Source organism: Ailuropoda melanoleuca, chromosome 4, assembly GCF_002007445.2.
Source record: "Ailuropoda melanoleuca isolate Jingjing chromosome 4, ASM200744v2, whole genome shotgun sequence".
Classification (NCBI taxonomy): Eukaryota; Metazoa; Chordata; class Mammalia; order Carnivora; family Ursidae; genus Ailuropoda; species Ailuropoda melanoleuca.
In genome coordinates, this window is record NC_048221.1 from 69,794,256 (window position 1) to 69,806,667 (window position 12,412).

Here is a 12,412-nt window from a genome sequence, read left to right on the forward strand (position 1 = left end):
GTCTCTGCAATGGGAGCTGCCCACAGAACCAGAGTTGCCTCTCTTTACATTTGGATATAAAAGGAAGAGCTGTTGTGGGTTAGGAGCCAGGAGGTACTTCTTTGATGCAGGCCACATTAAGTTATGTAAATGTGGAAGTGTAAATTAAATAAAAAAAAAATCCCTCTCTCCCTTCTGATTTCCATTTTTACCACAGCCCCCAGCCAAGCAACCATCACATGGCATTCTTGGAGCAACAATAGGGGATTTGTTTAAACCAAGATGCCAAATGGTCATGAATTGCAGAATATATATTTTTAAACAAGTGATTTTCCCCCCACTGTAACATCCAGAATTTAGCTCTGCACTTGGGGCCAGCTGGCAGCGGTGTGTAGGGTCTGGCTGGCTACCCAGGACTGCTCGTTTACCTTGCCCTCCCCTGAGGGGGTGTGACGGCAGAGCTGCATTTTTATGGTATGCTCCAACTTCCATCCAGCCTTCCTTGGTCTGGAGCTTTGCAAGTGTTTATACTCACACCCACACGCAGAAGCTGCCCTGTAGCTCTCCTACTTGAATTTTCCTTTTAAAGTGAAGCCATCTTCATGCCCTGCTCTGGCGGTTGACCAATTTATAGGGAACTGACTGAGTCGCCTGTGCCCAAAGCAAGAGACCAGGAGCTCTGAGTCTGTCCAGAAAGGGGCCAAACATCCCAGCCATGGCTACAGAGCACATGGGGCTTCCCCTGGAAAAGCAGCTTTTGTTCTGGGGAATGGAATCTGTGAACAAGGCCCCAAATGCCTTACCAGGGTTCTGGGTAGGCACTCGGCAAGGCCTAGGCAGTCTGGAGAAGGCACCAGGGCACTTCGCAGGTCAGGGCCCAGGCCACGGCCGCTTCGGCCTCCCTGGCAAAACCGCAGCTCAAGAGGAAACCCACAACCTCAAGGCCAAGGCTTAGCCTTTTCCCTCTATTAAGGCTCACCTGCCTTTTCAGAGGACCCCCAGGGAGCCTCCCACACCCCCCAGAGGCCCTCATATTTTTCCAACTTTCTATTAGGCATCTTTTTCTCATTAATGTACTAACACTCAAGTTATGTGCAGAGAATGAGGAAAAAGAGACCTTGTGTGGGGCTTGGGATTTGTTCAAAGCCTGGGGAAATCGTTTTAGAGGGTGTATGGTTTTTATTCCTTTTATGAGAGATGCATGTTTCCCCCCCTCTGTGACTTGTTTAAAAGTAAAGTTTAATATGCTGCCAGAGAAATTGCTGGTTAATAACTTAATAAGCTATGTGCTAGGAATTATGGGAGAAAAGTAGTATCCAAGAAAACTTTTATTGTACAGTTTGGGGCTTGGAGGATATATAGCTTCAGTTATTATATAAAATGCTAACAGAAGTCCCCTTTCTTTTCAAACCCTACTTTCTCCCCAGGATTATAAAAAAGGATACATAAGTGAGGCGAATGAAAACTTCTGGAAGCTGCCTAAGAAGTCTGTACGCAGATCACAAGGTGAGAATTTCCAACAGCACAGTCAACAGAACCGTGTTAATGTGAACTTGGCAAAGCGCACACTTGGAAATTAGCCCTGGTAGTGATAGTAATACCGATAATAACAATATCAACTGCCTTCTATTAAAAGTTTTGTCTTCAAAAAATATTCCTACCTTATCTTTATAAAATTCTTCAGAGGGAAGAAAAATAGGCATTATTATTCCCATTTTTTTACAAATCAACAAAGCAACCCGTGTAGCTCAAGTGAACTACCCGAGATTAGCGCGAAAACAAAGAACAGAATCAAGGTTTCCTTGACAAATCGTGTCTACGTGTCCCAAACACGCCGTGCCAGACAACGAGTATGCTGGTCTGCAGCCACGCGCTGCGGTGTTGTGTCCCGTGGCCGGTCTGGTGAAAAGCAAGGCTCCGAGCGCAGCTGCTCCTGCGAGGGCCCACTTAAAGGCCTGTTTTCAACATGGCTGATGATGTTGATATAGACTTAATCATCTGACCAGAGACATTTCCTCTATGTGCTTAGCTCTTCTATACTTTCACACTGATTACGCACCACGCCCCTCCTTGCCCACGTCAGTTTCCCACCGTCATTTTACAGGTTTCCACTTTACAGATAAAAACGGAGTCCCAATGAAATGGCTGGCTCCACAGGGTTTGGCTAGAGCTGCACAGGGACCAGAACCCAGACCTGCTAACCTCGAGGGGACCCTGTCTCTCCTCAACTCCATCAGGACGCATGCACAGGTCAGAGGCTTTTCCATCTGCCAAGTCCGTCTCAAAGTGCCCCCTCCTCTGGTTACCCAGAAACACAGGGCCTTTGGGCTCAGGTGGGGAGCCCTGGAGTAAGCTCCCAAGACCGCATGGGCAAGTGTTATTTTCAGAGGTGTGTAGGCCAATCCTCTCACCAAGGAAGCCTGGGTACCACCGGCAGCTGAGAGGGAGGAAGGAAGGAGAGCGAGGCTCTGGAGGGTTTCTCTTAAAGCCGCTCCTTCAGTCTATTCACGTAAGATGAGTCCACGGGCCCCAAAACCCTCTTGGAGGCGGCCTGAAGTCTGGCGACACGGGATAAACGTACCACGGCTGAGTCAGCTCAGTACAAGGGCAGAGAAGCAGGAGGCCAAGCGAGGCATAAAGAAGCACTCCGGCCAGGTCTGTGTGTTGCCCAGGAGCCTGCCTCCAGAGTTGCTGACTTCAGTGAAGGGTACTGTCTCCAAAGATCACTACCGAAAAACAGCCATATGATCCAGGAGAATGACTTGTTTACATGTTAGAACTTGGTACCACGTTAGCATGATTCGTTGGTCAGATCAAGTGGCAGCGGCAGTCAGCCAGCTAAGAAGAGATTTCTAAGGGAAGAGGACCTTGAATAGCTAAACGTTTGATGGCAGGAAGGTCTAAAGCATGGGTCTCTGTCCGAGGAGGGCCATTCCCGAGAGAGGGCACTGGGACAGCCCAAGGGCACGGGGTTGCAGGATTCGCTACAAGGGTGATCAGGCCACAGTAGAAGAAGGAAGTGGATCAAGGGGCAAAAAGCAAATTTGCTATTTATGCCCAACTTGGGCCACCTCCAGAGTCGGCCACATCTGTCAAGCAGGAAGAAGTGCCTAATTCCTCACCTACAAATACTGGTTTGGATTAGATTCCTATTTTGAAATAGGAAGTCAGAATGCTCCTCTTAGTCCCTTTCGGGGTCCCCAACGGGTGAGGGGCCGTGCGGGTGGGTATCCCGGCCCCCATCCCAGCTTGCACCTCAAGTGTTAGCCCTACTATCTTCAACATCTTGAACTTCCTCTTAAGCTTCTATTTGAAGAAAGGATTCCACCAGACCAGATGATCTCTAAGTTCCCTTCCTGCCGTAAGTTCTGTGGCTCAATGGTCCTCTTGGGCACTGCTGAGAAGACAACAGGCAGGCAGTCTAAAAATGTACACAAGCGGCATCTCTACTCCCCTCACCAGCTGCCCAGGCAGGCAACAGGGGCTTCCAAGGGACAGACAGAACGCTGGTAGATGGTTCCCGGGGAGCTCTCGCTCACCGCCAGGAGGGGCTGGAACTTGTGCTGATCACTGGGAGGGGCTGCAAAGGTTTAACACACTCCTCAGCGTAGCTCATGTGCGCAGAGACAGCAGCGTACTTACCAGTATAAGCCTGAGCTTACTGACTTCCTTTTAACTCTTGGATCAAATCCAAATTCCTCTGGCTGACATTTAAGGCCTGCCACAACTGGTCTCTTATCAAATCTTGTACCGCTCTCTGAAACACAGCGTGTCTCCTGCAGCCCTCTGCCCTCGCTGGCACACAATATATCCCATGCATTCCCTTCGGTGTGTCCTTGCACATGCTGTCCACACTCCTGACGCGCTCTTTTCCCACCACGTTTGATGTTTCCGAATCACACCAATGCTCTAGGACCCATCTCAAATACCTAGCTCCCTGAGAAAGCAAAGCCTTCCCTGACTATTCCAGTCTACATTCTTCGCTGAATTCTTGTACTTATTCTATGTACCACAGAATTCAGACTTCTTTATGCACGTCACCGTTGGTTGTTTCACATGGATAACTCTCTTTTCAACTAGACTGAACCATCACTAAACTCTGACAATAGAGACGCCATTGTAAATGCCTAAAGTGGTTCCCACAATGCTGAGCACCGTGCTAAGACTCCTTCCTTTGTGCTTGGGCAATGAGACCTTCACAATTTATTTAGCAACACAGGCTCTCCATCAGTCTAAACTCACTCATTCTCCAATCTAAGAAAATTACCCTTACCTAATAATTACATCTCACTCAGCTTTTAAAGACGTTTCCCTCCTCCTAGAAGATGTCCTTGGCACCCTGATCCCACAAGCCAGCTCCTGTAACACACTCTGACCTCGCTTCAGAATTTACCAGATTCTTACTTGTTTATAGTTAATTAAATCCATACCTGTCTTATTTATGTGGTTTTTGAAACAGGGACCATATCATTCATCTCTATGTTCCCCACTGTGTCGGCTACACTGCCTTGCTATTTGTGAATCTGAATTGGCTCCAATTCATCGGGAATGGTTCCATGTGTTGATTTATCCAAAAGATGGAACATGTTACATGCTAAAGGAAAAAAAATAAGCCACTATGTTAGCGTTTTACACAATATTATGAAAATGTGTTAATACCTGCGCTCCTTTGCAAGCCGGGCAATGACAACATCGCCCAAATCTTCCAACAGCAATACCTCCATAAGCCAAAAGCTACAAGGGGAGCAAAACAGATATTTCGGAGTCCTTTATCAAATTAATTGCCATTTCCAGGTTAGGTGTGCAGATTTCTATATTTAAAAAGTAGAAAGCATCAGCAGTTGGCAGCGGAATTCTTGATGTGTAGCTGCAGGAAAGGACTATTTTTATTCATATGAAGAAGCTTTGATCTTGGGCAACTTGCTCGAAGGCTCAGTTTAATATATTGATCTCTTGTGACTACTTTTACCTGACTAGTTTCCATAAGCTCAGCCTGTCAACAAGAAATACCTCAGGTATTCTTCTAAAGCTTCACTTCTTCTCAGACACCTTTTTCCTTCAAGTCTTGACATATTTTTTAAAAAAGGAATATCTAATAAAAAAAAATGTTTTGCACCCTGTCCATTGGTTTGGGTCGAAATGTGCTAACTTAATGCTTCTTTCTGTTTTTAAAAAATACAAACAGGATCTCATCCCAAGATAGCTTGACCTTAAATATTTCTGAGAAGTCTGAAAGAGAAGTGAACAAATGTCAACAAGCTTGGGGCTGAAATACACCAACTTCATTTCTCTCATCTTTCAAATATGCCGGAGGCGCTAGGAGACTTGAAGAGCTAAAGGACTCAGAGTGGTCTCCCTCCCCCATAAAATCTGGAGGTTGAAAGAAAAGCAATTTTAAAAAAGATGCGGTGGGAGGAGAGTACTGGGAAAACTTTTATTTTGAAAGAAAGAAAGGAAGGAAGGAAGGAAGGAGAAAAAGAAAGAAAGAAAGAAAGAAAGAAAGAAAGAAAGAAAGAAAGAAAGAAAAAGAAGAAAGAAAGAAAATGAAGAAAGAAAGAAAAGGAAGAAAGAAAGAGAAGAAACAAACCAAAAAAGCAAAAACCCAACCCCCAGCAATGCCTGGAAACCTGCTATGTAACTAACCGTCCCTGCTCAGACTTGCTTCCCTTACAGTTTTGGCGGGGACCACAAATGATAGCCTTAAAATGCCACATGAGCATCAGAATATTTTAACAATCCTTCTTGACTGGACTCATTTCAACGGCACAGGGGTGAAACAGCAACCTGCAGCTGCGGCAAAGGGCTGAGGCCTCTCTTATTTTGAGCAGTTGCGAAAGGAGGACCTCTTCCTTTGCGAGGGGAGCGGCCCAGAAGGCGCGAGGGGTTTGGGAAGGGCAAAGGAACAGTGGGAAAATTAAATGAGACCTAACCCCCAGTATTTCTGCCTGGGAGGTGCAGTCTCTTGTGGGAATCACTCTGGCGGTTAGAATATAGATGCTGTCTTCAGCTGTGAAGCAAAACAGAATCCCAAACCAGAGCTTCTGCAGCTGGCCACAGACCCCCCCTGGGGCAGGACTAGGATTGCTGCACAAAAGCCAGTCCCAGCTCTGTCTCTATAAGCATATTTTCTTCACACATTTAAATGCAAGGCCTTCAAGGAGCTTACCACTCCACTTCGTTGGGCCCAACAACTAAGAGAGAAAATGGGGGAGAACGGTGAGAGTATGGACAAAGGGGTGGATGGGGAAGGAGAGGCACAAGTGGCTGGAGGTATGTACTGGAGAGACAGAGACATGGACAAGGAGTCCATGGAGGATGGAGCGGGGGGTGTCAGGAGCCCCGATGGGGAAGCTGTATTGGGAGGAGCATACAGCTAACACTTTTCACAGATGAGAACGAACTTGAGGTAACAATCATTAGGTCTAATACAAAGAGTGCCCAACAAACTAGTGCCCTCCACCATTTCTTCTCTCCATCAGGACTGTTTCACTCAAAAATTTATTCCCCAAGATTGCTTTCCTCGTAACCTTGGGACGTGTTCTTGTATTTCTGAGAGCCTGTTTTTCTCACCAGAATATCAGACTGTTATTTTCAAAATGATAATACTCTCTGCACACCAACAAGCATCAGTCCTACCCTAGCACTGAGGCTACTGGGATGGCTGCCCAGACAAGGGAGTGTGGGCTCCCCATAAAAGTGCTGGGGCCATGCAGCCCCTCCGTGCAGGACATCCCAGGTGGATGGGGAAAGAATTCTGAGCTGACATCTTTAGTGGCCTTAGCCTTGTCCTGTGTCCCCAAGCTCCAGCCTTTGAGAATGAGAGTGTGAAGGTGGGAGGACTTCAAAGGGGCACCGTCTAGATGACCACAGTGACCCCTGGCCCTCAAAATATGTACCGTGTCGCAGAACCAGTAGCATCAGGATTGCATGAGAGCTCGTCAGAAATGCAGGATCTTAGGCACCAGCCCAGACCTACTGAATGAGTCTTCATTTTAAGGAGATGCCCAGGTGATTCATGTGCACATTAAGGTCTGAGCAGCACTGTTCCCGACAGTGCTTAAGCTTTGACATTCAAAAGCCTTGATATAAAAACACTGGACAGATGGAGGCAAGGGGGTGCCAGCGGAAAGAGCCCCACAAGGAGCAGGGAACTAAGTCCTCAACAAACGTTAATTGTTATCAATAGGATCTTACCCTTGCCCTGGTAGGCTGTGTAAAAACAAATCCCCCAACCCCTCTGGGCTGTACTTTCCCATATACATGGGGATGGGAGTGGACTGCAAGAAACTTTAGGATTCCTTCTCGTTCTAAAGTTCTAGGTCTATGATTCAATTCAACAAGACTCTGTTTTGTCACCCTCTCTACACCGAAGTTTGGTTTTAATAGATAGTTGCAGTATTTAACACAGCTTGGCGTATAGCAGGGCTCAAAAGTATTTGTTGAATGAAGTGATACAGATATGAGTCTATTCTCTTCAAGCCTCCCCTCAAAAAACAAAAATGAGCCATAAGCTTCCAGGACAGTAGACCACACCAGAGTATCAGGTCTAACTGGCACTTCTGAGGGCAAGTGTCATAACTTAAAATATCTTGCTAAAGCAGCTTTTAAGTAATCTGCCTCGGAAATTCTCTCGTATATGAAACTACACAGTGGCGTGGCCCCGCATTCTGGCACATCTGTGGAACGGAAGTGTTAACCACTGTATCTCCGGGGTAGCAGGCTGGAGGGATGGTCAGTCCATCTTTCTTGAATGAGTCTGCAGCCTCAGAAGAAAACTCCGAGTGCTCTCTAACATGAGTGCTGTCTCACTCAATGCTCATCCTTCATCTTCTCTCTCAAGGAGATGGGAGACACAAGAATGCACAGGAACACATCAGTGGTTCTCGAACCGACTGCATTTTAGAATCTCCTGGAGAGTTTTAAAAACTACCACTTCTTGGGTCACACCCTCAACCAGAAAAATCAGAAATTCTGGAGGTGGGACCTGGCATCAGGTCTGAAGACCTCTCCAGATGATTCTAATAAGCAGCCATCAGCATTAAGAACTACTGCCTGGAGTAGAAACGCACCATCAGCCAATCTGGGCACTTAATAAATGCCGATACCCAGAGTCACAAACTCCAGAACTCTTTCCATCTTGTAAAAGTACAACTCTATGCCCATTAAACACTATCTCCTCGCTCCCTTTCCCCCAGCCCCTGGCAACCACCATTCTATTTTCTGTCTCCATGAATGTGACCACTGTCGGTACCTCATATAAATGGAATCATACATTATTTGTCTTTTTGTTTGGCTTATTTCACTTAGCATGATGTCCTCAAGGTCCATCCATGTTGTGGCACAGGATTTCCTTCCTGTTTAAGGCTGAATAATATGCTGTCCATGTATACCACATTGTTGACCCACTCATCCATCAATGGACACAGGTTACTTCTACCTTTTGGCTGTTGTGAATAATGCAGCTATGAACATGGGTGTACAGATATCTCTTCAAGACTCCCTTTCAATTCATTTGGGTCTATACCCCAAAGTAGAATTGCTAGGTCATACAGTAATGCTATTTTTAATTTTTTGAGGAAATGCCATACTATTTTCCATAGTGGCTATACCATAAAGGGTTTTTAATAATAATAGCAAATACTTTCATGACACTGTTAAGTGAAAAAAGTAAGCTCTAACTTATATATATAGTAAAACCACAACTATGTTAAAAAAAAAAAGGCACAGGAGAAAAGATGAAGAAAGTATATACAGAAAACTGTGAACTAACAACAGTGGCTTCCACTGGATGTTGGTAAGAGCAGACTGGCATTCCCTTCTTTTCCAAATTTCATACTCGCCTAACTTTCTATGACAAGCATACGCTACACTGACCACCAAGGAAAAAAATGTGAAAAAAAATTTAGTAGGGCACATTTTTCTTCCTGGTCATCGCATCATCCATTCAACTTAGTCTGATGGTTCACTGAGTTCACCGCGTTTGTCTGAAGGAAAACACACACACACATTTTTCCTTTTATAACCAAATTGATTTCTGAAAAATTTTAAGCCCAATATAATAATAATTCCAACTCTCGATCAAAATAGTAAGTCTTTTTTCTTCTTAGGCCTCTTTGACAGGGCTTTCAAAAAGTCCTTCCTATTTAGGCAGGGCCTGTGGTCCAGCTGGGGCACAGCTGGAATCTGCCGTTAGCTGGGGTGGCACCTGGGGCCACGCCGGGGCGCTGCTGAGTGCCCTCACCAGGTGCCCGCAGCCAGCCTCTCCACCCCATGTGCGCTCCGCTTGTGGCCAGGTCGGCTTTGTTTTCCTTCAGTAGTTGGTGAACTGTCCTCACAACCGTGAGAGAGACACTGACCTGGACCGAGGGAGGGAGGGATGGAGGCAAAAGGGGAAGGAAGGAACGTGAAGGATTAACGAGCTGATTTCCATAAAGGCTTTGACATCTTGGAATGAAAAGCGGCCTGTAAGAGCAGAAGCCCAGGCCTCTACTCAGGCCATGTTGCCAGCTGGCCGTTCATCACCAAAAATTCCCCAACAACTCCATGGCTATTGCTTAACCACCTCATATAAATCCCAATTAATCTTGCAAAGTCAAAACATAAATATATGACAAAAGTCTTTATTTTATGTGCCCTCAATTTCAGGGTCAAAATTTTAAAAACCGAATTGGTTATCCAGTGGCTCCAATGAACTTTTTTTTTAAAAACCTTTGGGAATAAAAAGACAAATAAATGACACCCTCACTAATGTGTATGTACTTAATGGACTAAATGAACTCAGGCTAATAATTAAATAAATTGTAGAAGAAAAAAGGTGTCGGTGCTAAAATTTAAACTAGCTTTTTTTTTTTTTTTGGCAGTAACATTAATGTTTCATAGCTTATACTGAAAAGATACAGAAAATCCTAAGTAGGCACAAAGGAACATTTATTCCCCTTTCATATGTAAATTGCTAGGGACATAAAGAGCTTCCTGAGCAGTGGAACTGGGAATACTCCACATTGCAATGTCTTTCATGGGAGAGGCAGGTGATAACGTGAACACAGTGGTTGGCTTCCAGAAGGGCCCATTAGGACCCAGAACGGGCTCATGTGAGCATGGAGGTATTAGTGCAGACACTCACCTCCCAGGGCGACCACCTCAAAGGACCTCAGGGACAAGGCAGGCGTGTCTCACAGGACAGGCTGAAGCGTCATCATTTATATTCAGTCCTTCCTTTCCTATTCAGCAACCTCAAGGTTATCGTGTCAATGATGTGGATAATACGGAAAGACTGATATGTTCCTTTGGAATGGTGGCCCTCCAGCAGTGTGTTTTCCTCCCAAACTTTATTTCAGGCTCTGAACACATCCTGATTAATAAAGTAAAAGTGCTGGGAGCAAGAGGAAGCCTGGTGTTAGGAACCACCTACGGACCGCCCACAAAGTGTAAAGTTCACACTTGGAGCATAAGAAGTTGACTGTACTGGAAACAAAAGTGGCTTTCCTGGACTCTCGGCAAGGAAGGTGGAAACGCAGGGAATTGCAGTGATTCATGCTTTTGTTTTCTAGGGCTGAAAAATCATGGAGAAAAATTGGAGAAGATGTGTGTGTGTGTGGGGGGGGTGATAATGCTGAAAGCCTAATTGGAAAATTGCAATAGGGGCCAGAGGAGAAGTTAAAAGAGGACAGGAGGACCTCTCCAGCCGCCGAGGAGACTGACGGCACTTGGTCATCCATCTTTCAGGCACTGACTGCACAGCATGAAGGTCCAATCAGACGGCTGGCCTGTGACACCATCTCCTCCTTCCCATCCAACAAGAAGGAATGGGCTCAGGAAGCCAGCAGACGATGAATTTCTATGAAACCCATGAAGGGGTAGCAGAAAGGCCTTTATAGCACTAGCAGAACAGGAGATTTAGGGTTCTGACTTGGCGCGGGCCTGGCTGGAAGCAGAGATTTCAACAGGATGGTTCCTGGAGAGCCCTGACTTCCTGATCCCCAGACACAGCAGCTAGGAGGACCTGGCCTGCTACTGATGAACAGACGAGAGCACATATGTGATCACAATTCCCTATTCTCCCCAAACAGGCAGCTCAGGCGAGTTGCCTAAAAGCCACATGGAAGGCAAACGATACTAGGTGCAGAGAAGCAGTTTATGGCCCATGAACTCCTGCTTTCTACATAAAAGAGAGAAAACACGAAGTGGTCTAAAAATGAGAGTTCACATCACTTTACTGGCATTTCAGATAGGAGCGAACTCCGCCATCAGTATCCCTGTCCAGGGCTACGGGTGCTTAGACAGACACGGAGACTCACATACCCACACACCGAGAAATCCTTCAGGGGCTCCCTTTCACCAAGAGGTTCCCTTGAGGAGCTTTCACTGTGTGGCCTCCATGGATTTCCGCAGACTTGTGTACCTTCTACTAGGTTCCAGAAGAGCTAACTTCTTAAGAGCTCTCCATACTCGCCATGCCATTACACACTGCCCTGTCTTTGCCGCTGACATTGCTGGAGTCCAGAATGCCCTCCCTGCCCCTCCTCTGGGCTACTCCTGTGCTTACTGCCCACATTTGTTATCACCCTTGCCATATGCAATGAAAATTATTTATTTACACATCTTTCTCACCTCCTGGATATGAGTTCCTTGAAGTCAGGGCTAGTTTTTCTCTATCTTTGCATCCCTTCCGTCTCCTAACACAGAGGCCAGCGTGCAGCCTGTGTTCAACAAGGCTTTGTTGGATTATAGTGATTTGCGGGCCTGTACTGCCCATTTCCTTCCTTCCCACGTAAGGTGGGGAACCCACAAAAGTGAACAGAAGTACATTTTTTTGAAAAACGAAAAGGCTGCTATGTTAGACAGCCAATACACTGATTTCTAATCGAACGCAAGATCATCTGGCATGGAGTGTGGTAGCCTGTGGGCCTCTGCTGGCCCTCCCGTGCTGGAACTTACAGAGGACATACCAGGGGGCCCTTGCAGTAACACTGTCCTACCGATATCAGAGTCCTGCCACATGGATTTTGAACACATTGTTACAGAGAGGGCTCCCTGCATATTAAATGAGAGATTCTTTTTATCCCATCTTTCACATAGTAAATGTTCTGAGTTCTAGAATAAATAAACAATGGCGGGAATGAAAAAACAAATGTACCCACCCTCCTTTGCCTTGATTATTCAAGCTATTCTAATGCCTACCTAAAAAGGGGGCAACTTGTGCGTCTTTTTCTTATTCATACCCTACTGGTCTCTCTGTGCTTGTTCAAGTCTTATCCCAATCTCTAATCTATGAACTGCCATGGCACCTAAGGGATTATACCATGTGATTGAGTCAATTACTGCCTTTCATTGCCATAATATTTGACACTGGGCTGGGCACATGGCAGGTATTAATAAAAACAAGCTGACTGGTGCACAGATAAAAAGCCATATTACATGCACTCCAGCCATA

General features: G+C 45.8%; 1 protein-coding gene across 3 annotated transcripts in view; it reads right to left on the minus strand.

The window, feature by feature from the left end:
- Nucleotides 1–3,339: 3,339 nt before the first annotated feature.
- The window catches only part of THADA (THADA armadillo repeat containing), a 224,949-nt gene continuing 215,876 nt past the window's right edge, over nucleotides 3,340–12,412 (minus strand). The window contains exon 31 of one of the 3 annotated variants that reach the window (XM_034659058.1): nucleotides 3,340–3,373. In XM_034659058.1, coding sequence (XP_034514949.1) covers nucleotides 3,355–3,373 — 19 coding nt within the window. In that variant the 3' untranslated portion in view covers nucleotides 3,340–3,354. Of the gene's footprint in view, nucleotides 3,374–3,423; nucleotides 4,574–9,022; nucleotides 9,336–12,412 lie in introns of those variants that run through there. The other 2 variants (XM_034659059.1, XM_034659057.1) reach the window with 2 other exon arrangements.